Genomic DNA, 21,977 nt, shown 5'->3' with positions numbered 1-21,977 from the left:
CCTCACAGGCTCATGTATTCCTGTTGAGCTGGAAGCTTTGGTGTGCCTGTGGTCCATGTGACAAGTTCCTATGTTTAGCTATCGCTGTATTTGTATGCTTTAAAAGTTCAAGTGCAGTAGTCATCTTGTTAACTTATGACTGGACTAATCCAAGTAAATCCAAAGAAGCCAAAAAAAATAAATACTGAGGTTCCATCTTTTCAATGGGAGGTTTTTAATAAAAAGAAACACATGTTCTTTTTGAAGATAAATGGGAGCATACCATAAATTCTCCTCTTTCCCTTGCTTATTTACATGCTTTTCCCTTTTGAGCCTTAATATTTAGCTTCTATTTGGGAAATGAGCCAAAAAATCAACAGGACACTGACCTTAGGTCTAAGGGGCTCCTGGGTGTCTGGCTGGGAGCCTGGGCTATTGCTTCTCCCTTGTGTCCCCACAGCTGGTGCTGGGCCCCAGTGGTGTGCTGCAAGGGATCCGCCCCGGGAAGTGCTACGTGGACATGTCAACAGTGGATGCTGACACAGTCACCGAGCTGGCCCAGGTAGCGGCCTCATTCGGGCTGGCCCTCCAGCATCCTTTCAGTTGGAGCCCAAGACCCAGGCTAACCATGCCGAAGTGTGGGCAACTTAGTTACTCTAGAGCCAAAGCCAGAGACTTTGGGACTAGCCTGTCTTCACTCTCTGCCTTCAAATCTACAGCTAGTCTGGGTGGCTGTGAAAGGAGACTTGTTTCCTGGCTGGGATGGGCATCGGGTCCTATAGCTGCCAGCCTCTCAGAAGCAATCTAGGCTGCCAGCAGGGCCTTTTTGATTTAAGCAGCTTTCTACAGATACTAGCAGAGTATTCCACCACGCTGAGCCACTGGGCCCAAGTGAGGGGGTGGTGATTTGTGGCCCATGTGCCTTCTAAGGGTGGCTGAAATCAAGGTAGGACAGTGTCTGTAGGAAGTGTGGTCGACCACGCCATTGGCGTTGTCAACGTTGGTTGTAGTCTTTGGTCTTTGTGAGAAACTCCGAGTAAATGGGAGCCTGTGAGGACACCCCAGCTTCTCTCTGTCTACCGCATGTGATTCAGGCACCTGGTGGAGGACAGTCTGCTGACCCTCCCAGTGTCAGTCCAGCACCTTGGTACGGGCGTCAGCTTTGGGGCCTCGGCGTGGAGGGTCAAGTGCTCCTGCCCCAGTATGCTCCTTGCTTCCTGCCCAAGACCTTCGTGAGAGGCAAGGTCTCCAGAAGCTGTGACTTTCCTTTCCAGGTGATTGTGTCCAGGGGGGGCCGCTTTCTGGAAGCCCCGGTCTCAGGGAATCAGCAGCTATCTAATGATGGGATGTTGGTGATCTTAGCGGCCGGAGACAGGGGCTTATATGAGGACTGCAGCAGCTGCTTCCAGGCAATGGGGAAGACCTCCTTCTTTCTAGGTAACATGCCTGCCCACCTGTCGGGCCACTTCAGGCCTGGAGGCTGGGTGGGCCACATCCCCTCTAGACCGCCCTGATGACACCGTGAGTCCCGCACGGCCTCTCTGCCTGGGGCCCCCGTGGGAAGGTTTCCTTTGACTTGCACAGTCAGTGCCTGGAAGGAGGAAGAGCCAGAAGGGTCAGAGCCAGTTCTGTCAGGGGCAGGTGAATGGGGCCTCCCCTGGGTGTAGAGGTGGGTCCAAGCAGGGGTGAGGGTGGGCAGAAAGTCCCTCCCCACGGGATTCTTGGGACGTGACCACGATGCTTTGCCCTGGGCAGGTGAGGTTGGCAACGCAGCTAAGATGATGCTGATCGTGAACATGGTCCAGGGGAGCTTCATGGCCACCATCGCTGAGGGGCTCACCCTGGCCCAAGTGACAGGCCAGTCCCAGCAGACACTCTTGGACATCCTCAATCAGGGACAGTTGGCCAGCATCTTCCTGGACCAGAAGTGCCAAAGTAAGTTGCCTTTGGCCTCTCTTTTTGTGTTGTAGTTTTGGTTGAAGCTGGGAACTGGGTCAGGCAGATGTCACAGAACAGTGTCTTCTTCAGGGACTCGTTGTGTGTGAATGATGCACCCACTCCAGTCAGTCCAGGCCCCCAGTCAGAGAGCATCCAGAGACGTGGTAGATAGGATTTGGGGCTACAGGCTGGGAACTTGTCTCTTGGGTGTCCGAGGGGGAGGAAATGCTAGGTATTGACCTCTGACAGGACTCCAGGTGGTTTCTTATTTAGGATCCTTTCAGTTCTTCTGATGAATGACTTTCCCTCCTCAGATATCCTGCAAGGAAACTTTAAGCCTGATTTCTACCTGAAATACATACAGAAGGATCTCCGTCTAGCCATTGCGCTGGGTGATGCCGTCAACCATCCGACTCCTATGGCAGCTGCAGCCAATGAGGTAACAGCAGGAAGCCTCGGTGCTAGTCCCAGCAGCCCTCCTTTGTTTCCCTTGCACTCCTCCCTCTGCTTACTTTGGCTTGGCTTGGCTCTGTGTCTAACCTCTCAAGGTGGAATCTTAGGTTGTTGATTTTAGACCTTTCCTAAGTATGTTTCCTCCGAGCCATGCTTACTTCCCTGGGAGTTCTTCTTTGACCTGTGGATTATTTGTCAAATACAAATAAAAACCCTGAAGGGTTTCCTAGATACCTAATGGTTATTGATTTCTAATGTATCTCTGTGATCCAAAAAAATATACTACATATGGCTTTTAACTGTTTGCATTGATTCAGACTTGTTTTGTGGCTCAGCAGATGATCCGTCTTGGTGGGTGTGCCATGTTCACTTAAGAAGACTGCATGTTCTGCAGTTGGGTGCTGTGTTCTGCACATATCAATTAGGTCGAGATGGTTGGTAGTATTTTTTTAGATTATCTTTACTGACCTTTTTCTCTAGTTCTTTCAATTGCTAAGAAAGGGATGTTAAAATCTCCAGCTGTGACTGTGGGATCATCTGTTTCTCCCTTTAATTCTGTCCATTCTGCTTGATGTCTTTGTTATTGGGCTGTTAGCCGTTTATGATTGTTATGTCTTCCTGATGAATTTGCTCTTTCGTTATTAAGAAATGTCCATCTTGATCTTTGTCTTGAAGTCTGTTGTCTAATTTTCATATGGCTGCTGTAGTCTTCTCATGCTTACGGTTTCCATGTGATGTATTTTTTTCCATCCATTTATTTTCAACCTTTGTTTTAAAATTGTGTCTGTTGTAGACAGTCTATAATTGGGGCTTGCATTTTTATCCATTCTGACAGTGTCTGCCTATTAATTGGATTGTTTAGTCCTTAACATTTTTTTTGAATGACGTTTATTAAGCACCTACATAGGTACTTTTTGGAAACAGTTTTTTAGTTCAGTTTTCTTATCTCAATCTGATAGAAGTATAAGCTTAAAAAAAAAAACAGCTGAGCAATATTTGTCTTTACCATAGAATTACAATAAAAACTACATTTTGGGCTTCCCTGGTGGTGCAGTTTTTAAGAATCTGCCTGCCAATGCGGGGGGCACGGGTTCGAGCCCTGGTCCGGGAAGATCCCACATACCGCAGAGCCTCTAAGCCCGTGTGCCACAACTACTGAGCCTGTGCTCTAGAGCCCGCGAGCCACAACTACTGAAGCCCGCACGCCTAGAGCCCGTGCTCTGCAACAAGAGAAGCCACCGCAATGAGAAGCCCACGCACCGCAAGAAAGAGTAGCCCCCGCTCGCCGCAACCAGAGAAAAGCCTGCGCACAGCAACGAAGACCCAACGCAGCCAAAAAATAAAATAATAAAATAAATTTTTAAAAAACTACATTTTGTGAAACACGTACATACATGAATCACACAGATTCATTTATTTTAGAGACTCTGTCTTCCAAGTGCTATAAGCTATATGCATTTTTATTCAGGTTAAATAGAGGTCTCAAGTGGCTTGTTCTATAGAGACAAGAAGTAAAAATACACAGTACTGGGGAATTCCCTGGCTGTCCAGTGGTTAGGACTCCTTGCTTCCACTGCTGGAGGCCCAGGTTCCATCCCTGGCTGGGGAACTAAGATCCCGCAAGCCACACAACGCAGCCAAAACTAAATAAATAAAAAATACACAGTACTGTTCTTTTCAGACCTGCCTTTTCATAGTTTATAATCTTCTGTCCTTGAATTCTGTGTCTCTGTCCTTCCTTCGTGTGTCTGAACATCTCAGAGTACTTGTTTCACTTCCCAGTTTGCAGTACAATTTCAGGTTCCTCCTTTCTTACATTCAGGTTCTCTCTTGGCAGTGGAATTCCTCGTGTGTTATATAATTTTTCGTTGATGAGTTTGTTTGTAACTGTGGTTACTTCTGAAGGGTTCCATGGTGGCTTGTGTTGGGAGCACTTCTCTGTGAGGTGATTTCCACTTGCCTCTCCCCTGACTACAGGATTCGTTGGCTTGGAAACAGACATTTTGGTTAATTTCTTGATGGAGCACGGCACTTTCTGGCCACTGTTTGGAGTTCAGGATCTTGAGGTTAACTGGTCCATTAACATTTAGTCTTTGTCTTGAAGTCTATTGATATGTGGTTGGATTTAGAGCTACTCTTTTATCATTTGATTGCCATTTGTCCCCTCTGGCTTTTGTTTGTTCCTCCTTTCTTTTGGGATATCCTTTTTTTGGGATATTTGAATATATTTTAGAATTCCATTTTATCGGGACTTCCCTTGCGGTCCAGTAGTTAAGACCCCGCCCTCCCAATGCAGGAGGCCCGGGTTCAATCCCTGGTCAGGGAACTAGATCCCACATGTCGCAACGAAGATCCCGAGATCCTGTGTGCCACAACTAAGACCCAGCGCAGCCAAATAAATAAATAAATATATTTTTTTAAAATTCCATTTTATCTATTGGCTTTTTAACAGTGCATCATTTTTCTTTTGTCTTTGCTCTAAGGATTGCTATACGCATCCTTAATTTCACATCCTAGATTAGACCTCTTTACATAAAATGTAGATCCATTTACCTCTCCCTCCCTCATCCTTTAAGGCAGGGTTTCTCAACCTGGGCACTATTGACATTTTGATGTGGGTGCTGTCCGGTGCATTGCAGGATGTTTAGCAGCATTCCTGTCCTCTACCCACTAGATGCCGGTTGCACCCCCTCAGTTCATAGAAGGTGTCTCCAGACATTACCAAATGTCACTCCAGGTGGGGAGCAAAATGACCCCAGGTTGAGAACCCCTGCTTTAGGGTACAAATGTCCTATGTGTTACATTTGTCTTTGTTTTAAACCCACCGTTGTCAGAATGTCTTGCTTTAAGTAGTCATATGTATTTTAAAGAAATTAAGAGAAAAAATAAGTTCATATTTCTCTAATTTACCATTTCCAGTGCTTTCTTTTCCTTTCTGAAGAATTGAATTTCTCTCTGGTATTGTTTTCCTTTCAGCTGGAAGAACTTGCTTTAGCATTTCCTGAATGCAGGTTTGCTGGCAATGATGAAGTTCTCTTTTATCTCAAAAGGTCTTTATTTAGTCTTCATTCTGAGTTGACAGCTACACCTGAGCTGTAGTGGACATCATGTTTAGAAAAAGAAAAAAATGCAGCCGGCCAACTGTGTGGGAGGAACCTGTGTCCAACTGCATTTTTTCAACATGACTGGATGTTGTGCTGCCCTTGTTGAACGATGGCTTTTTAATTTTTCTCACACTCTTTCATATTCATCTAGTTTTGGGGTGGCTGTTAATTGCCAAGCACCATTCTAGGCTCTGGGGACACAGGGTGCAGCCCCTTCTTTTCCTTGTAGAGCTTACATTTTAATGGAAGGAGGCACAAAGTAAGCACATAAATGTTTAAACAAGTAAGAATTGCAGAAGGTTAGAATTATGAATAAAGTGGAACAGAGTAAAGGGATGGAGGTGGCTGGGTAAAGTGGTGTAGCCGCTGCTTCAGATGGGATGGTCAGGAAAGGCCTTGGAGCTGATTGGGAAGGAGCCAGCCAATGCTGAGGGAAGGACAGGGACAGTGGCCCAGAGAATAACATGGGAAGTCCTTGGGGCAGGAAGGAACATGATTATAACTACTAACAATGCTGAGCCCTGCCTCTGAGCACTTTACATTCCTCACTCCATTAATCCTCACAATAACCCTGTTACCTTCTCCATAAAGTCAAGAAGCAGTAGTGAAGGCACAGAGAAACTGAGGCACTTTGTCCAAAGTTAGGCCAGTCAGTGGGGAATCCAGGAGTCACACCCAGACAGCCTAGACTCCAGAACCTACCTACCTAACCACATCGAGGACTGCCTCTCGGAAGCAGATCTGTGTCTCTAAGTCAGCTTTGTGGCCAGACTAAGCCCATGTCATTTTTTTCCAGGTGTACAAAAGAGCCAAGGCACTGGACCAGTCTGACAATGACATGTCTGCCGTGTACCGAGCCTATATACACTAAGCCCTTGACCCCACCCCCACCCCCCATCTTCCCTCTGACCCCCTCTTCCTCACATGGAGTTGGGGTCCTGGGACTTAACTCTGGACCAGTCCACCTGTCTCCATCTTCTTTTTTACAGACTTTGAGACTTGCCATCAGCACAGCACACAGCATCGCTCCTCCCCTGGAGGTTCTGGAGAGGGGAGGGGTGTCAGCAGGATTGGCCTGTGGGAAAGCTCTTGAGCTGGGCACCGGCCTTGGACTAGGTGGCTGTGTGTTCACACACACACACACACACACACACACACACACACATACACACACACAACCCACCATACTGGCTCTCGCCCCAGGATAGAAGCTGCCCAGAAACTGCTGCCTGGCTTTTTTTTTTTTCCCTTCTTCCAAGCTGTCTTATCTCAAACCCCTTCCAGTTGAGGAACTAGAATCAGCAGTGAGAAGTGGAAGCTTTCCCACTGCTTCCCTCACAACGAAGAGGCTGTGGTTCTGTCCACTGTCCCCCACTGGATCCCACGCAGGGAGAGGCTCTGGGCCAAGATGAGCCAGCAGACTGTAAACGGAGGGTCCCATGGGCCCTCCCACCTCAGGTGACCAGCTGATGAGGATTGTCATGTTTAAGCTACCAATGTGCAACCAACTCTCCATAAATGCCTTTGTGAGCTGAAAAGGGATTGGCAGAGTCAAGCGAAGACAGGGCTCTGGCTTTCCAGGGAAAGCAGCAAACAGCCCGCCCCTAGGTGAGCTTCACAGAAGCCCTCTCTCCTCGCTGCTGTTCAGCACCTGCCCAGAAGTCACCGCGACTGTGGAGCCTGGGCTGGGATCAGACTTCCTTGCTTTGGTGTAAGGGTGCTCACTCCTCACCAGGCTGTTGTAGTATTTGGATTTGCATTCCAGGCCTTGGGAAGGGGGTCCTGAGGGTCACCACTGAGGATTGAAGAGGGAGGGGGTATGGGGTTCCTTCCTGTTTCCGTTACGCCACAGACCCTTCACCTGGTTCTGAAGAGCCATTCTGACCCACATCCCCTCACAGCAGTCCCACCTTCTCCAGCCCATCCCTGCACAAGTCCCCTGCATGCCCACCTCTCTCCATTCTCCTTCCCTCCCCCTTTTCCTCTTATGGAGACAGTATTGCTTTCTGTCTCTTCCTTCTTTGGTCCAGACCCAACCTGACCAACGATGACCATTTCTTAGGCTCAGCTCTTGAAACAGGAATGAGTGTCTGCACTTCAGCCAGCAGCTTGGTTTTCGGTGCTTTCAGGGTCCTGGGGTCTGTCGGGAGGGAAGAGGAGAACTAGGCCTGACTGAACCAGAGCTACCTGACCCTCAAGAGGCAGATCTAAGACATCCTCGAGACCCTAGCATTTCTCCTTGGATAGGGGACCAGAGGGGCTTAGAATGTGGCATAAGAACAAGGAGAAGTTACCTAAAGGATGTCAGTGTTTTCTCCCTCTGCATGGGTTGGATTTTCCAAAGTCACACTGCAGAAGGTCAGCAATTATAGTGAATATGTGATGATAAACATAACGAGGTGGCCACGCTGTTGTGGGGCCCCTCCCCCTCACAAGCTTGGCCCTTTTCCACTGATCAGAACCCAGGTCAGGGGATCTCAGAAGACATGGGTGGAGGGCAGGGGAGATGCCCATGGTTTTTGGCACAGTTGTTAATTTCACTGGGATTTTGAATTCTGTCTGAAAACAAAGCCTGTTCTAGTCCTAGCCGGACACTGGGGGGTGGGGGTGGGGGAAGATGCTGTAATGAAACTGGTTAGTCAATGTTGTCTTAATATTGTTGACAATTCTGTAAAGTTCCTTTTTATGAATATTTGTTTAAGCTATTTCACCTTTGTTTTGAAATCCTTCCCTTTTAAGGAGAAAATGTGACACTTGTGAAAAAGCTTGTAAGAAAGCCCCTCCTCCACCACCCTTTTTTTTTTCCTTTAAACCTCCTTTAAATGACAAATCTAGGTAATTAAGGTTGTGAATTTTTATTTTTGCTTTGTTTTTAATGAACATTTGTCTTTCAGAATAGGACTGTGTGATAATGTTTAAATGGCAAAAACAAAACATGATTTTGTGCAATTAACAAAAAGCTACTGCAAGCAAAATAAAAACGTTTCTTGGTAACACAACTGTGACTTTGGCGGTGGTCTGCGCCCAGACATGGAGCGCCGTGCGGTGGTGGGAGGGGTAGGGCCAGGCGTGGAGCGGAGCGGCGGCCTCTTCTGCACGGCCATGGGACTGTAGGGTCCGCGCGTTAGTCCCTCCCGGACCGACGGAACTAGTGGGCCGGAGGCGAGATCGGGCGGAAACAAGGTGCCCCGTCGGCCAATCGCCGGGCGCGGCGAGAGCAAGCTATCGGGCCGGCCAATCGGTGAGTGCGCACGGAGCAGGGCGCCCTATCAGGGCCGAGAAGGGGCGGGACGAGCAGCCCTGGCGCTGCGGCCCGAGAGTAGCGATGGATACGGCGCCGGAGTACTCAGCGCCCGCGGCTGGTGAGGGCGGTGTCCGGGGTGAGCCGGAGCGGGCGGGTTCCGGGGCGTTCACAGTGTCGCGAGCTGGAGGCGGGGCGGGCGCCCGCGCAGCCAATCGGCGGCGGGGGGGGTGGGCCCGGGCGCGACGGAGGACTGAGCGGGGAGCGGACGGCGGGCCGGTGATGGTCGCTGGGCAGCGAGCGGCGGCGATGGCGACCGTGATGGCAGCGACGGCGGCGGAGCGGGCGGTGCTGGTGAGGCGCGCGGGCGGGGCGGGGTGGGGCGGGGGGCGGCGGGCCCGGGCGGCTGACTGCGGGCCTGTCCCCGCAGGAGGAGGAGTTTCGCTGGCTATTGCATGACGAGGTGCACGCCGTGCTGAGGCAGCTGCAGGACATCCTCAAGGTAACGCGCCTTGAGGGCCTGTGCGGGCGCCCACCCTCCCTACCCTCCCCCAGCGTGGCTCCTTCCCCGGCCTCCCGCGGCTGCCGCCCGAGCGCCGACTGTGTACGCGACGCGCCGTGTTCAGACCAGGCCCTGCCCTCAGAGGACTTAGAGTCTAGCCGGGGGGCAGTAGCAGATAATTACCCAATCCACAAACAGCCCTGTGAGCGCGGCGGGCCTGGACTGAGCCCGGGGGTCGGAGAAGGCCTCCTTTGAAATTGACATTTAACCTCAGATCTGGACCCAGCATTTTGACCTCAGCCAAGTACTCGATCTCTCTGGGCCTTCCCTTTGCAAAAAGAAGATACTAGTACCGGCCTCAGGGCTGTTGTGATAAAAAAAAAAAAGACCATAGAATCACAAAAAAATGTCCAGGCAGTGCCTAGTAAAGCCAAAATTGCGGGTTGCCATGACTACTGTCTCCCCTGACTTTGCTCCCCACTTCCGAACCTTACCCAAGCCGGGAGGGTATCTCTCGGTTCTCTCTCCCGGGTTGGGCACACAGTAAGCTCCCAGGGAGTGTGGAAGGAGCAGGTATCGGCTCAGGTAGGACCTGAAACTCAGGCTGTGGGGGAGGGGCCCTGGGAGTGGGGCTTCTGGACACATGGCTAGGCTGGGGTGGGTGAACTCTACCCCACTCCCCTCTGCCCCGCAGGAGGCCTCTCTCCGCTTCACTCTGCGGGGCTCAGGCACCGAGGGGCCCACAAAGCAGGAGAACTTCATCCTGGGCAGCTGTGGGTGAGCCTGGGCTGGGTTGGGGAGGGGGGACACTTGGGATACCCTCTAGGACAGGTGGCACGGCCTTGCCCTGCAGACTGATTTCAGCTCCAACGTCCAGAGGGTATGCAGTGGGACAGGCTGGACCATCCTGTGACAGCCAGGGACAGCCTGTTGGGAGGATGGGGTGGTGGGAGGGGCAGCTGCAGGCGCTTCTCTGACCCCCACGTGTTGTAGCACAGACCAGGTGAAGGGCGTGCTGACTCTGCAAGGGGATGCACTGAGCCAGGCGGTGAGTCTCCGGGCCCCTCTCCCCTTCCCATGCTGCCACAGGACCCAGTGGGGAAAAGCGTGGGGCCTCCTGCTTATCCCAGCTCTGCCGCCAGCCAGCTGTGTGACTCTGGGCAGGATCCTTGACCTCTCTGGGCCTCAGTATCCTTGTTTGTAAAATGACACCCTCCCTAACCCGCTCATGAGATTGGTGTGTGGCTTCAGTGACAGGTGCAGGAAGGGGGGAGGAATGCTTTGCACACAGCGCTACCCGGCCCTACCTGGATTCTGGGCCCCAGGAAGCGTGGGCATTGGCAGGATTAGGCTAGCCCCAGATCAAAGTGCAATCAGCCAACATCTGAGCTCCAGCTGCACTTGACCCTGTGGCAGGTGCCAAGGCCTGGGGGAAGGTCCCTCTCCTCGGGTGGGCGTTCCATCCCTTGGCATGTATACATGTTCCCCGTTTGCCCACAACTACACGCCTCCTCCCAGACAAAGCCGCCTTCCCTTTCTTGGCTCTTTTCCCTTTCACTTCTCTGTGGTTCCTCTTGGGCCTGAGTTCCTGTTTCCTGACCTCCCTGTTCACTCCCCAAATGGCCAGGGTGTTGAGAGGCCCTCTGCCCCATGGAGTGGCTGTGGCCTGAGCCACCGTACACACCCCGTTTCTGCCCCCGGCTCAAGGGCTGAGTGGCCAAAAGCAGGAGGGCATCCTTCTGCCCAGCTTATCCCGCTCTTGCCCATCAGGACGTGAACCTGAAGATGCCCAGGAACAACCAGCTGCTGCACTTTGCCTTCAGGGAGGACAAGCAGTGGAAGCTGCAGCAGGTAACCGGGCCCTTCCCCGGCCAGGGCTCAGGGGCACAAGGGCAGGCAGGGGCAGTCCCTTGCAGCGCTGAGGCCTCCTGGGCTGGCCACTGTGGGGACCTGCAGCCGCAGCAGGCTTGGGAAGGTGTTTCCTAGCAGCACAGCTGTGGTGGGCAGTGCCTGGTCTCCTAGCCTGTCCTATGTGTAGGCCCCCAGCCCAGCGGGAGCCACAGGGATGCCCTGAACAAGTCACTCCCTGCCCAGAGCTTCCAGGGGCTTCCGCTGGCTCTTGGAGACCAAGTCCATGCTTCCTAACAACACCTATGTGATTGGGCCTGGCTTCTGCCCCCTCCCTCTCCCCTCTCACTGGTCACCAGCTGTTTCCACCTCAGGGCCTTTGCTCGGGCTTCTCCCTCTGCCTGGAGTCCACTCCCTCAGCTTTTCTCATCACACGAGCGTCAGCTCAAGAGTCGCTTCCCTGGAGCCTCCCCCTCACCGCCCTCATCACCCTGTTTGTTTCCTTGTGCAAGTTGCACAGTCTGTTACCTTGTGCCTTTACTCTATTACTCTCTGTCCTCCTTTGGAAAGTGAGCCACATGAGGCCAGGGACCAAGCCTGACTCACAGCACGCAGCCAGGGCCTGGCCCGCAGGCGGCACCCACCCTGCCCCTCCTAGGAGGATAGGCCCTCAGGGTGGGGGCCCGTAGGCTGGGGCCCCCAGGGACCGTGGCTGCTGTGAAGCTGGCTCCTCTCCCTGCCGAGGCCCAGCCCACTAACCGCTCATTGGGTGCTGTTTTTAGATCCAGGACGCCAGGAACCACGTGAGCCAAGCCATTTACCTCCTTGCCAACCGGGACGAGAGCTACCAGTTCAGGACAGGAGCAGAGGTCCTCAAGGTGAGCTTCCCGCAGAGATGGGAGAGCCAGGTTCCCTGACCTCTGACTGGGCCCCTGGAAAGCTCTGCCCCCACATTCTCAGGTGTAGCCGATGGTTGACCCTTCACCTCTCAGTGTATACTGAGAGTCCATCCAGCCAGAGTTGAAAGGCTCACAGCCCAGGCTCCAGAAACAGACCTGGGCTCTGATCCCAGGGCCCCCACTATGAGCTGTGCAACCTCAAGTCACTTACTTAGCCACTCTGTGCCTCAGTAGCCTCACCTGTAAAAGGGGGACAAGCTGTAGTGACTGCCAATCGTGATGATGCAGGTAAAGTGGTCTCTAGTAAGCCCTTGGTAAACAGTAGCTACAGGTTTTAGTACCAGCAACAGAAAAACTTTTGTAATTAACAAAATGAATTCATGTGCTGTGGAGGGACAAGATGAAGCTCAGATGCCCTGAGTTCATGCTTTAGCTCTGCCCCTGACTTGCTGTGTGTCCTCAGGTGGTTCACCTATCCTCTCTGGACCTCATGAAAATTTGAAACCAGATGGACTAAGGTCTCTCTCAGAACTGTGACTGCCCTCTGGGGTGTAATGTGCAGCCCCCATGCCTCCACCCAGTAATTCTGCCTTTCCCTGGAGCCATGTGACCCCAGCGCCATGGCAACAGCTGGATGAATAGCTGGAAGCAGTGGAAACTGGGGCTCTGAGTTCGAGCCAAAGCTTTGCTCCTTGGCAAAGGGAAGGGATGAGTGCAGATGGTTCCACCGTTCCCTAGCTGTGTGACCTTAACCCTTTGGAGCTTCAGTTTCCTCACCTGTGAAAATGGGGCTGGTGTCCACCATAAGGCCTCAACTTAGCCATCCCAGTTCTTCCTTGAGGAAGCCCTCCCTGGCCCCTTGCACCCAAGCTGAATTAGGATCCCTTCTTCTAAGCTCCTTCATTGCCTGTACTCTCATCCACAACGCCCTCATGCCCCTGGGACTAACTTCTGGGATCTTCTATTCCCCATTGGACCAATACCCAGGATCCCATGCAGTAGAACCTTCTGTCCTGCCCCTGACCCCCAGCTGGAGCGCAATTACCTGCATCTTTAACAAGCCTCCTGCTGCAGGGGTTCGGGCCCTGAGACTGTGACCCTCCAGGGAAGGAGCTAGGAGCTACCATAACTTTGTTGCTACTGATACGGGGGTGGGGAGGGGGATGGGATCAGGACCAGGCCCCGCTGCCCTCACAGCAGCTATGACCAGCCCCCTTCTCCCAGCTGATGGATGCCGTGATGCTGCAGCTGACCAGAGCCCGAAACCGGCTCACCACTCCAGCCACCCTCACTCTGCCTGAGATCGCTGCCAGCGGGCTTACGGTCAGTGGTGCCTCAGGCCGGCCCCTGCTCCAGGAGAGGCGGTCCCCACAGAGGGGCCCAGCTCGCACCCGGGAGGGACACAGCGGTGCCAGGAGGTCCTGCAAGCCCCAAATTGTCGACAGAGTCCTATGTGCAGTTTTCTGGGATGGAGTCCTTGGCTTCCATTCTGCATCCCCCAGATACGTACCCCCCTGATCTGGATCAGTGGGTCCCAAGCCCAGTGGTGCAGGAAGCTAGCTGGGGTACCTGAGAAGACTCTGGAAGCCCCAGTCCATGGGATGGGGACTGGGAGTCCCCCAGGGTGGTTGGAGGGGCGGGCGTGGGATGTGCCTGCCCGGCCCCCCTCCCCACAGCGGATGTTCGCCCCTGCCCTGCCTTCTGACCTGCTGGTCAACGTCTACATCAACCTCAACAAGCTCTGCCTCACCGTGTACCAGCTGCATGCCCTGCAGCCCAATTCCACCAAGGTGAGCACCCCGCCCCCCCACCCCACCCCTGCCCGCCCCAGGCCCCAGGCCTGATCCAGTCTGATGTTCTTCTGCCTAGAACTTCCGCCCAGCCGGAGGTGCCGTGCTTCACAGCCCTGGGGCCATGTTGTAAGTACGCTGCCTGGGAGAGGTCCCTGGAGCACCCTCGCAAGTCTGCAACTCAGGGGATGGGGTCCTGGCCGGCTGAACTGCCCTCAGGGACACTGCCATCTCCCCGCAGCGAGTGGGGTGCACAGCGTCTGGAGGTGAGCCACGTGCACAAGGTGGAGTGTGTGATCCCGTGGCTGAACGACGCCCTCGTCTTCTTCACCGTCTCCCTGCAGCTCTGCCAGCAGCTCAAGGATAAGGTGGGGACATGGGGGGTCAGGGCCGGGCTGGGCCTCACGCAGATTAGGCCAGCCAAACAGCAGGTTGTTTAGCCCCTTCTTTTTTTGGGCGGCACATCTCTAAAGCGCCCCCTAATCTTAAGATCTGTCGTACCCTCTGCACACCCCAAACACGTGGGCCATGGTGTTGCTTGGCAGCAGTATCCTTTTCCTGACACATGGCCCTTGGATGACCTTCAAATCTCACCTGGGTCACAGAGGGTGCAGCAGGGGCCAGATCCCCTAGCACCACCACTCACCATGTCCCCCCATCTCCCTCCTTCCCCAGATCTCCGTGTTCTCCAGCTACTGGAGCTACAGGCCTTTCTGAACAGAGCACCCAAGAGCCTGTCTCCCTCGGAATGGCCCCTGCCCAAGGAGTCCCTGTTCCCCCGCCGCGCGCGCGCACGCGCGCACACACACGCACGCACGCACACACACGCACACACGCACACGCACACACACACACACACACACACACACACACACACACCTCTACCTACCTACCTACCTACCTACCTACACACACAAAGTGCCGGCCAGAGCTCGGCACTGCGGCCTATTTATTTCTCTCTTCACCCTGCCCTGCCTGTCAACACTGGACACACCGGGAAGAAGGAACACTGGCGTGCTTTTTGTTTTGAATGGGGGAGGTCAGGAAGGCGGGGCTTCGAGGTAGCCTATAGTCCAAGCCCTGCCTTCCCCCCAAGGCAGGAACCTTTGGACTCTGGCTGGGGCCAGGCCCAGGGCTCTCCTTCCTCCCCTCTTCGCAGCCTGTCGAGCTCCTCCAGGATGGCAAGGGGCAGCCACACACCCCCTCCCACTGGAGCGTGAGGGGTGGGTGGTGGCCCTAAGCTCTGAGTTGGGAGGGAAGGACAGAAGCTACCCACCACGAGCTGTAGTGCCCTTGACTGTGTTCGCTCGGCAACCCTGACTGGGCCTTCAAGAAATAAAAATCATCCGACTTTGCCTGGAGCCCTTCTGTCTGTCTGTCTGTCTGAGTAGGGACCTGGCCAGGGGTCCCTGATAGTCAGGAGCTGGGCCGAGTACCCAGTGACTGAACCCCTGGCCTCCGAGGGGTCAAATGGGATGGTGAATGGGCAGCGGCTGGGTGGCTGCAGCACGTCACCCGAGGTCTCCTGGTGACAGTCATGCCATCTGAAGGCTGTGAGGGACACAGGGGTCATCTGGATGAAGCAGTGGGGGCCTACACTGCCCACCCTGACGGGAGGCTCAGAATACACTCCAGACTCAGGCTTTGGCTGAACAAGGCGTTGTTATTGCTGCCCAGCAGGACAAAGGCAGGGGAGCAAGGACTCTCCGCATTAAGGCTCCAGGGCAAGGTTATCAAATCCCACGGAGTGTTTCTGCAAGAGAGGCACAGAGGGGCTGGTGGCTTCACTCCTCGGCCCCCGGCCCGCCCCACCGCCACCTTCTCGGCCTGGCCCTGGTGCTCCGGGCTCACCTTCCGGGACCTGGAGGAGCGGCTTTGGCAGCAGCCACAGCAGCAGCAATGGATGCAGACGACCAGCAGCAGGAGTGCCACGACACCTGCGGGCAGGGTGGGTATCCAGATATGGCCCTCGGCCTGGGAGGCTGACGGGGGCCAGAGGCCAAGCCACACTCACCGAGGAATACGAGGAAGATGATGAAGGCACCGGTGTCCCACTTGGACTGGAACAGCTGGTGGCTCCACAGTTTCCCCAGCACTTGCTGGGCTGTGGTGCTCAGCTCCTGCTCCACATCCTCCGTTAACGAGGCCATCTCAGCTGGATGGTCCTGGGTACCACCTGCTCCAGCCCCCCAGAGGGCCACCTCAGAACCCTGGGCTCCTCTGGGGCTGCCGCATCCCTGCCCTCCCACACCACCCCTCTTGGCCCCAGCCCCTACCCCAGCCTCGCTTCCACTTCTCTCCTGGCCCTGGCCTGAGCAAGCCCCTCCCCGCCCACTCCCCCCAGCAGCCCCACCCCTGGGCCCCCACCTGCCTTGGAAATCTCCCAGCCAAGCAGGTACTAGGTCCTGGGAATACAGACTACTTCCTGCTTCCGGGTCCACACCACCTGAGGCCTTGGCAATCAGCCCCGCCCCCCACCAGTCCCCCAGGGCCCGTGGGGGTGCTGACGGAGCTCCGGTGAGGGCGGGGCCTGTGCCCTGCAGGTGTACTTACTGCCTCCCAACCTCAGCAGGTGCGGCGGAAGGAGGAGGCCACAGGCCTCTTGGCCTCTTCATTCCAGGGATTTTTCACTTTTTCTCAATAGACCAGACAGCCAACCTGGAACACAGCAGACACTCAGCCGCTGTTGACTTCATGAATGAAGAAAAGACAGAAGAAAAATGGTGGCAGGTTGGAGGGAGGGAGGGAGGGAGGTGAAAAAGAAGAAAGGAGGGGAGGGGAGGGAGAAGTTTCTGTACCACCGCCCTTGCCTGGGCAGTGACTGTGTGCCTGGCAGCGCAGCAGCAGCCTTTGGGGTCCTTCTCTATTCTAATCCTCACAGTGACCCTTGTGAGACGATGGTTATGGTCGCTCAAATGAGCTCTCTCCCCAGAACTTGGAGCCGGGGGCCCCTGACACAGCACCTGGAGCTGCCTCGCCTCCCCCCTTCCCCCCAGAGCAGGGCCCAGGCCTGCTAGGCCCTTGGGACCGGCTGTAAATCAGGTGGACACACCTTCTTGTCCTTGTGGGGCTTACGGTCTCGCTGGGAAAACATGTTGGCTAATGTTAGGCTCTGTGCCTGACGCTATACAGGCACACTTTTCTTTACTGCACTTCACAGATGTTGCGTTTTTGATAAATTTAAGGTTTGTGGAACCTTGAGTTGAGCAAGTCTATCGGTACCATTTTCCAGCAGCATTTGGAAACTTTTTCATTTTTATTATATCTGTTATGGCAATCTGTGAGTGGTGATCTTTGATGTTATTATTGTAATTATTTTGGCAATTTTTAGCAAAGTATTTTTTAGTCAAGGTACGTACGTTGTCTTTTTTAGATACAATGCTATTGCCCACTTAATAGACTACAATATAGTGTAAACAACTTTTACATGCACTGGGAAAGCCATGTGACTCACTTTTTTGCAATATTCGCTTTATTGTGGCGGTCTGGAACTGTACCCACAATATCCCTGAAGGATGCGTGTACATACATACCTCCTGTATTCCTCATGGCAATCCTAAAGTGGGTATTATTGCTATTCCCATTTTACAGATGTGAAAACTGAGGCCTTGAGAAGTTTAGCAACTAGCTCAGGTCACACATGTAGTCATTTCCTGTTCTTGCTATAACATACTACCACAAACTTAGTGGCTTAAAACAATGCAAGTTTATTATCTTACAGTTCTGGAGGTCAGAGTCTAAAATGAGTGGGCAGGGCTGTGTTCCTCCTGAAAGTCCTAGGGGAGAATCAATTCCTCAGCTTTTTTTTTTTCTTTTAATTTATTTAATTTATTTATTTTTGGCTGCATTGGGTTTTCGCTGCTGCGCGCAGGCTTTCTCCAGTTGCAGCAAGCGGGGGCTACTCTGCGTTGCGGTACATGGGCTTCTCATTGCAGTGGCTTTTCTTGTTGCGTAGCACGGGCTCTAGGCGCGCTGGTTTCAGTAATTGTGGCACTCGGGCTCAGCAGTTGTGGCTTGCGGGCTCTAGAGCGCGGGCTCAGTAGTTGTGGCGCACGGGCTTAGTTGCTCCACAGTACATGGGATCTTCCCGGACCAGGGATCGAACCCGTGTTCCCTGCATTGGCAGACAGATTCTTTTTTTTTTTTTTTTTAACATCTTTATTGGAGTATAATTGCTTTACATTGTTGTGCTAGTCTCTGCTGTACAACAAAGTGAATCAGCCACACGCATACTTATAGCCCCATATCCCCTCCCTCTTGCGTCTCCCTCCCACCCTCCCTATCCCACCCCTCTAGGTGGTCACAAAGCACCGAGCTGATCTCCCTGTGCTATGGGGCTGCTTCCCACTAGCTATCTGTTTTACATTTGGTAGTGTATATATGTCAGTGCTACTCTCTCACTTTGTCCCAGCTTACCCTTCCCCCTCCCAATGTCCTTAAGTCTACTCTCTACATCTGCGTCTTTACTCCTGTCCTGCCCCTAGGTTCTACAGAACCATTTTTTTTTTTTAGATTCCATATATATGTGTTAGCATACGGTATTTGTTTTTCCCTTTCTGACTTACTTCACTCTGTATGACAGATTCTACGTCCATCCATCTCACTACAAATAACTCAATTTCATTTCTTTTTATGGCTGAGTAATATTCCATTGTATATATGTGGTAGGCAGATGCTTAACCACTGTGCCACCAGGGAAGTCCCAGTTCCTCGGCTTTTCCAGCTTTTAGAGGCCACACACCCACATTCCTTCGTTCATGCCCCACCCCCATCACTTCCACTTCTGCTTCCATCCTCACACCTTCTCTGGCTCTGCTCTTCCTGCCTCCCTCTTATAAGGACCCCTGTGATTACACTGGCCCACAGGATAATCTCCCCATCAGAATCCTTAATCACATCTGCAAAGTCCCTTTTGCCACATAAGGTAACATATTCACAGGTTCCCGGGGACTCGGATGGGAACTCTTTGCGCACCATGATTCTTCCATCCACACCTAGTGAGCAGAGAAGTCAGAACTGGAACCCAGGCATCAGATCCCAGAGCCCTTGACCACCATGTAATACAGTCTCCTGTGCTGGGATCCCCATCTTACACCCTCCATCCCCTCCATCCTGTTCTGAGATCTCAGATTTCTGTTACCCAGGGAGGGTAACTTTGAAATGACTGTTCTATTGCAAAAGGGGGTAGGGACGCAGTCACTGGGGAAAACAGTCCCTTGAAAAGTTATGCATAGTGTTATCATAAGACCCAACGATTCCACTCCTAGATATATATACCCAAGAGATTAAATCATGTCCACACCGAAACTTGTACACAAATGTTCACAGCAGCAGTTTTCATAATAGCCAAAAAGTGGAAACACCCCAAAATATCCACAAACTGATGAATGAATAAACACATTATGGTCTCTCCTTGTGGTGGAATATTATTCAGCCATGAAAAGGAACAAAGCACCGACATATGCTACAAAGTGGATGAACCTTGAAAACATGATGCTCAGTGAAAGAAGGACAAAAGGCCACATAGTATGTGACTCCGTTTATATGAAATGTCCAGAATAGTCAAATCCATAGAGACAGAAAGTAGTGTTTGCCAGGGGCAGGGAGATGGGGATAGGGTGCTTAGTGGTAATGGAATTTCCTTTAGGGGTGATGAACATGTCTTGGAACTAGGTATCGGTGGTAGATTTGCAACATTGTGAACGTATCAATACTAAATGCCACTGATCTGTTCACATTAAAATGGCTAGCAGTTAATTTTATGTTCTGTGAATTTTACCTCAATTGAAAAAAAAAAAGCGGGGAGGGGGGATGGTTTAACAACTGTGGCCCCTGCCCACCCCTTGGCCTGGCCCAGTGGGCAGGAGCCAGTCCTCTCCTCTCCCCACTGACCCTCTGTTTATCTGTCCAGACGCCCAGGTGCCTCATTTCTTGTTTATTCTCATTAAAGAAAATCTGGGATATTCCAAGTCATTAAAAGACAAAAAGCACCCTTAGAGCCCCTTGGACTCAGAGCAATGATGGGATAGAGGCCATGGCAGGATGCATTTCAGGCCGGTCAGACCTCGGACTCGGGTCTTGCTCCCAGCCCTTAACACCCACCCATGTGTGACCGGAGGCCCACCCCCTGACCCCTCTCTGCCTCAGTTTCCTCATCTGTAAAGTGGGTGTATGGAGAGTATCCCCCTCCTCAGGCTGCTGAGGATTGAATGGAATAATCGATGTAAACACTCCCTTGGCACAATGAATGCACTAAATGGTTGTGTATTACTCTCACCCAACCTGTGGGTACGATTCCCTCCAGTCTTGATTCTTTGGATACATTGGGCTCACCTGCCATCCGCACTCTGCTCTGATGACTTTACCCTTGGCTTTCCCCAGTCCACATGGCCAAGAGCGCCTTGAATGGTCCTGCTTTCTGCAGACCTGATCCTCCAGTCCGCAGTCCCCGTGGGCATCATCCCCCCAGGTTTCCAGACTCCTACATCACTCACGCGTGACACCTCTCCTGGAGAAAGTGTTTTCTGGGCATAGAGGCTTATTTCCTTAGGAGACATTCCCAGAGACAGAGTCTCCTCCCGTGCAAGGTGGGTCTCCATGTCAGCAGCGCTGTTTGGTCATCCGCACAGAACGTTCTCATCTGTGTTGATGAGGAGGCCAGCCTCTCCATGTCCCTCAAGAGCTGTGGCGTAGCTTGAGAGAGTTCTCCAGCAGGAATGGCACGCGTTCAGGGCAGGCTCTGCCTCCAAGCCTGGAAAGTGAAGTTTAAGCCTTTGTCTTCAGATGTGTAGAAAGTGGGGGAGCAGAAGGGCATGGGCAGGGAGGGACAGAGGCTTCTGGGGCTCAGGACAGTTGAGCTGAGCAGATCGGGCAGAGTTGCTGAGTCCTGGTGGGCAGAGTGGGGGCGGCAAACCACCACCTGCTTTTGTAAATAGTCTGACACGCAGCCACTCCTGTCCATCTACTTGTGGCTGCTTTCCCACTGCAACGGCAGAGCCAAAGAGTAGTTGCAACAGAGATGATTGGCAAAACTTAAAATCTATACTATCTGGCCTTTTACAGAAAATATTTGCCAACATCGGAGACAGAGGATTGCTTAGAGCTTGCAAACTCAGGTGCCAGGAAACAGGTGAGAAAGAAATAACTGAATGAGATGAACTTGGTATAGGAAACATCTTATTGGGGAGACATTAGAGAGGGGTGAGGACTTTGGCAAACTGGAGAGCACGTATCCCATCTAAAAAGGGCAGCTAGGGAGTTCCCGGGTGGTCCAGTGGTTAGGACTTGGCGCTTTCACTGCCAGGGCCCGGGTTCAATCCCTGGTCAGCAAACTTAAGATCCTGCAAGCTGCGTGACGTGGCCAAAAAAGAAAAGAAAAGAGGGCAGCTTGAGTCAGCTGTAGGCTGGACCCAGAGTTGCCAAGGCTTATAATCTCTAAGATACACCAGAAATCTAGAGGTTTGTGTGAACAAGGAAAGAGGCCACAGAGGGTGAGCATGTGGACACAGATCCCAGCCCTGCCACTTCCTCACTGTGTGACCTTGAACCACTCACTGGACTCTCTGATCTGGAAACTGGGGGTAATAACAGCACTTACTTCACAGGGCTCTGATGATTATTAACAAGTTAACATCCTAGGCCTCCTAAAACTGTGTTGTGCACAGACAAAACTCTGGCTATATTGGCAATTTAAAACACTACGATGCCAACAATGGACGGACCAAAGAAAACACATGGATGTTGTACTTTCTGGCCATGGGCCACAGGTTTGCTTCCCCAACAGAGTGGTTAAGGGGCATGAACTTGGAAGCAGAGGGACTGGCTGCTGCCCAGAGCTACCACTTACCAGCTAAGTGACCTTGGGCAAAGGCGCTTCCCCGGGGCGGGGACAGGGGGTTCCTGTCTATAGAACTAGGCCGGGGTCATTGTGAGGGTTATAGGGCAGTGACCCGAAAGGGCCTGGTGGAGTAGCTTACCTGTCCCTGTTCTCAGCCCCCTGCTGCAGAGGAGCCCCCAGGTGGGGTCACAGGAAGGGGGTGGAGCTCAGGTTCTGCAGTTAACTGTCACCCTCTCCCCTCCCCCTCAGCACATAACCAGGGTCTGCCAGGACAGGACAGCCCCCCAAGGCTCCCACAGGGATCCAAGGCCACCAGGTGCCACATGAGGCTGCTTCTCTCCTTCTCTGTCCCCCATGGGTCCAGCCCCTGTGTTTTGACAGGCTGG

The 21,977-nt window shown here is 52.8% G+C and overlaps 2 protein-coding genes across 11 annotated transcripts in view; both read left to right on the top strand.

Annotated features, from left to right (window-relative positions):
- Positions 1–8,473, top strand: part of GLYR1 (glyoxylate reductase 1 homolog) — a gene marked incomplete at its 5' end in the record, with an annotated part of 37,439 nt that extends 28,966 nt beyond the window's left edge. For 3 of the 8 annotated variants that reach the window (XM_082362128.1, XM_082362125.1, XM_082362122.1), the window contains 4 exons: positions 440–541; positions 1,254–1,416; positions 1,735–1,914; positions 2,232–2,669. In XM_082362128.1, coding sequence (XP_082218254.1) covers positions 440–541; positions 1,254–1,416; positions 1,735–1,914; positions 2,232–2,485 — 699 coding nt within the window. In that variant the 3' untranslated portion in view covers positions 2,486–2,669. The other 5 variants (XM_082362127.1, XM_082362129.1, XM_082362126.1 and 2 more) reach the window with 3 other exon arrangements.
- Positions 8,474–8,910: 437 nt separating this feature from the next.
- ROGDI (rogdi atypical leucine zipper) overlaps positions 8,911–21,977 on the top strand; it is a 28,312-nt gene continuing 15,245 nt past the window's right edge. Inside the window, exons 1-12 of one of the 3 annotated variants that reach the window (XM_082362075.1) lie at positions 8,911–9,069; positions 9,146–9,217; positions 9,912–9,994; positions 10,211–10,265; positions 10,988–11,068; positions 11,848–11,943; positions 13,189–13,287; positions 13,641–13,754; positions 13,834–13,883; positions 13,996–14,122; positions 15,435–15,702; positions 16,399–16,484. In XM_082362075.1, coding sequence (XP_082218201.1) covers positions 8,998–9,069; positions 9,146–9,217; positions 9,912–9,994; positions 10,211–10,265; positions 10,988–11,068; positions 11,848–11,943; positions 13,189–13,287; positions 13,641–13,754; positions 13,834–13,883; positions 13,996–14,122; positions 15,435–15,702; positions 16,399–16,484 — 1,203 coding nt within the window. In that variant the 5' untranslated portion in view covers positions 8,911–8,997. Of the gene's footprint in view, positions 9,070–9,145; positions 9,218–9,911; positions 9,995–10,210; positions 10,266–10,987; positions 11,069–11,847; positions 11,944–13,188; positions 13,288–13,640; positions 13,755–13,833; positions 13,884–13,995; positions 14,123–14,429; positions 15,116–15,434; positions 15,703–16,398; positions 16,485–20,816; positions 20,884–21,977 lie in introns of those variants that run through there. The other 2 variants (XM_082362077.1, XM_082362076.1) reach the window with 2 other exon arrangements.

The sequence above is a fragment of the Balaenoptera borealis genome, assembly GCF_965194805.1.
Source record: "Balaenoptera borealis genome assembly, chromosome: 16".
Taxonomy (NCBI): Eukaryota; Metazoa; Chordata; class Mammalia; order Artiodactyla; family Balaenopteridae; genus Balaenoptera; species Balaenoptera borealis.
Note: the sequence above shows the minus strand (reverse complement) of the source record. Positions and strands in the feature narration are given on the sequence as shown.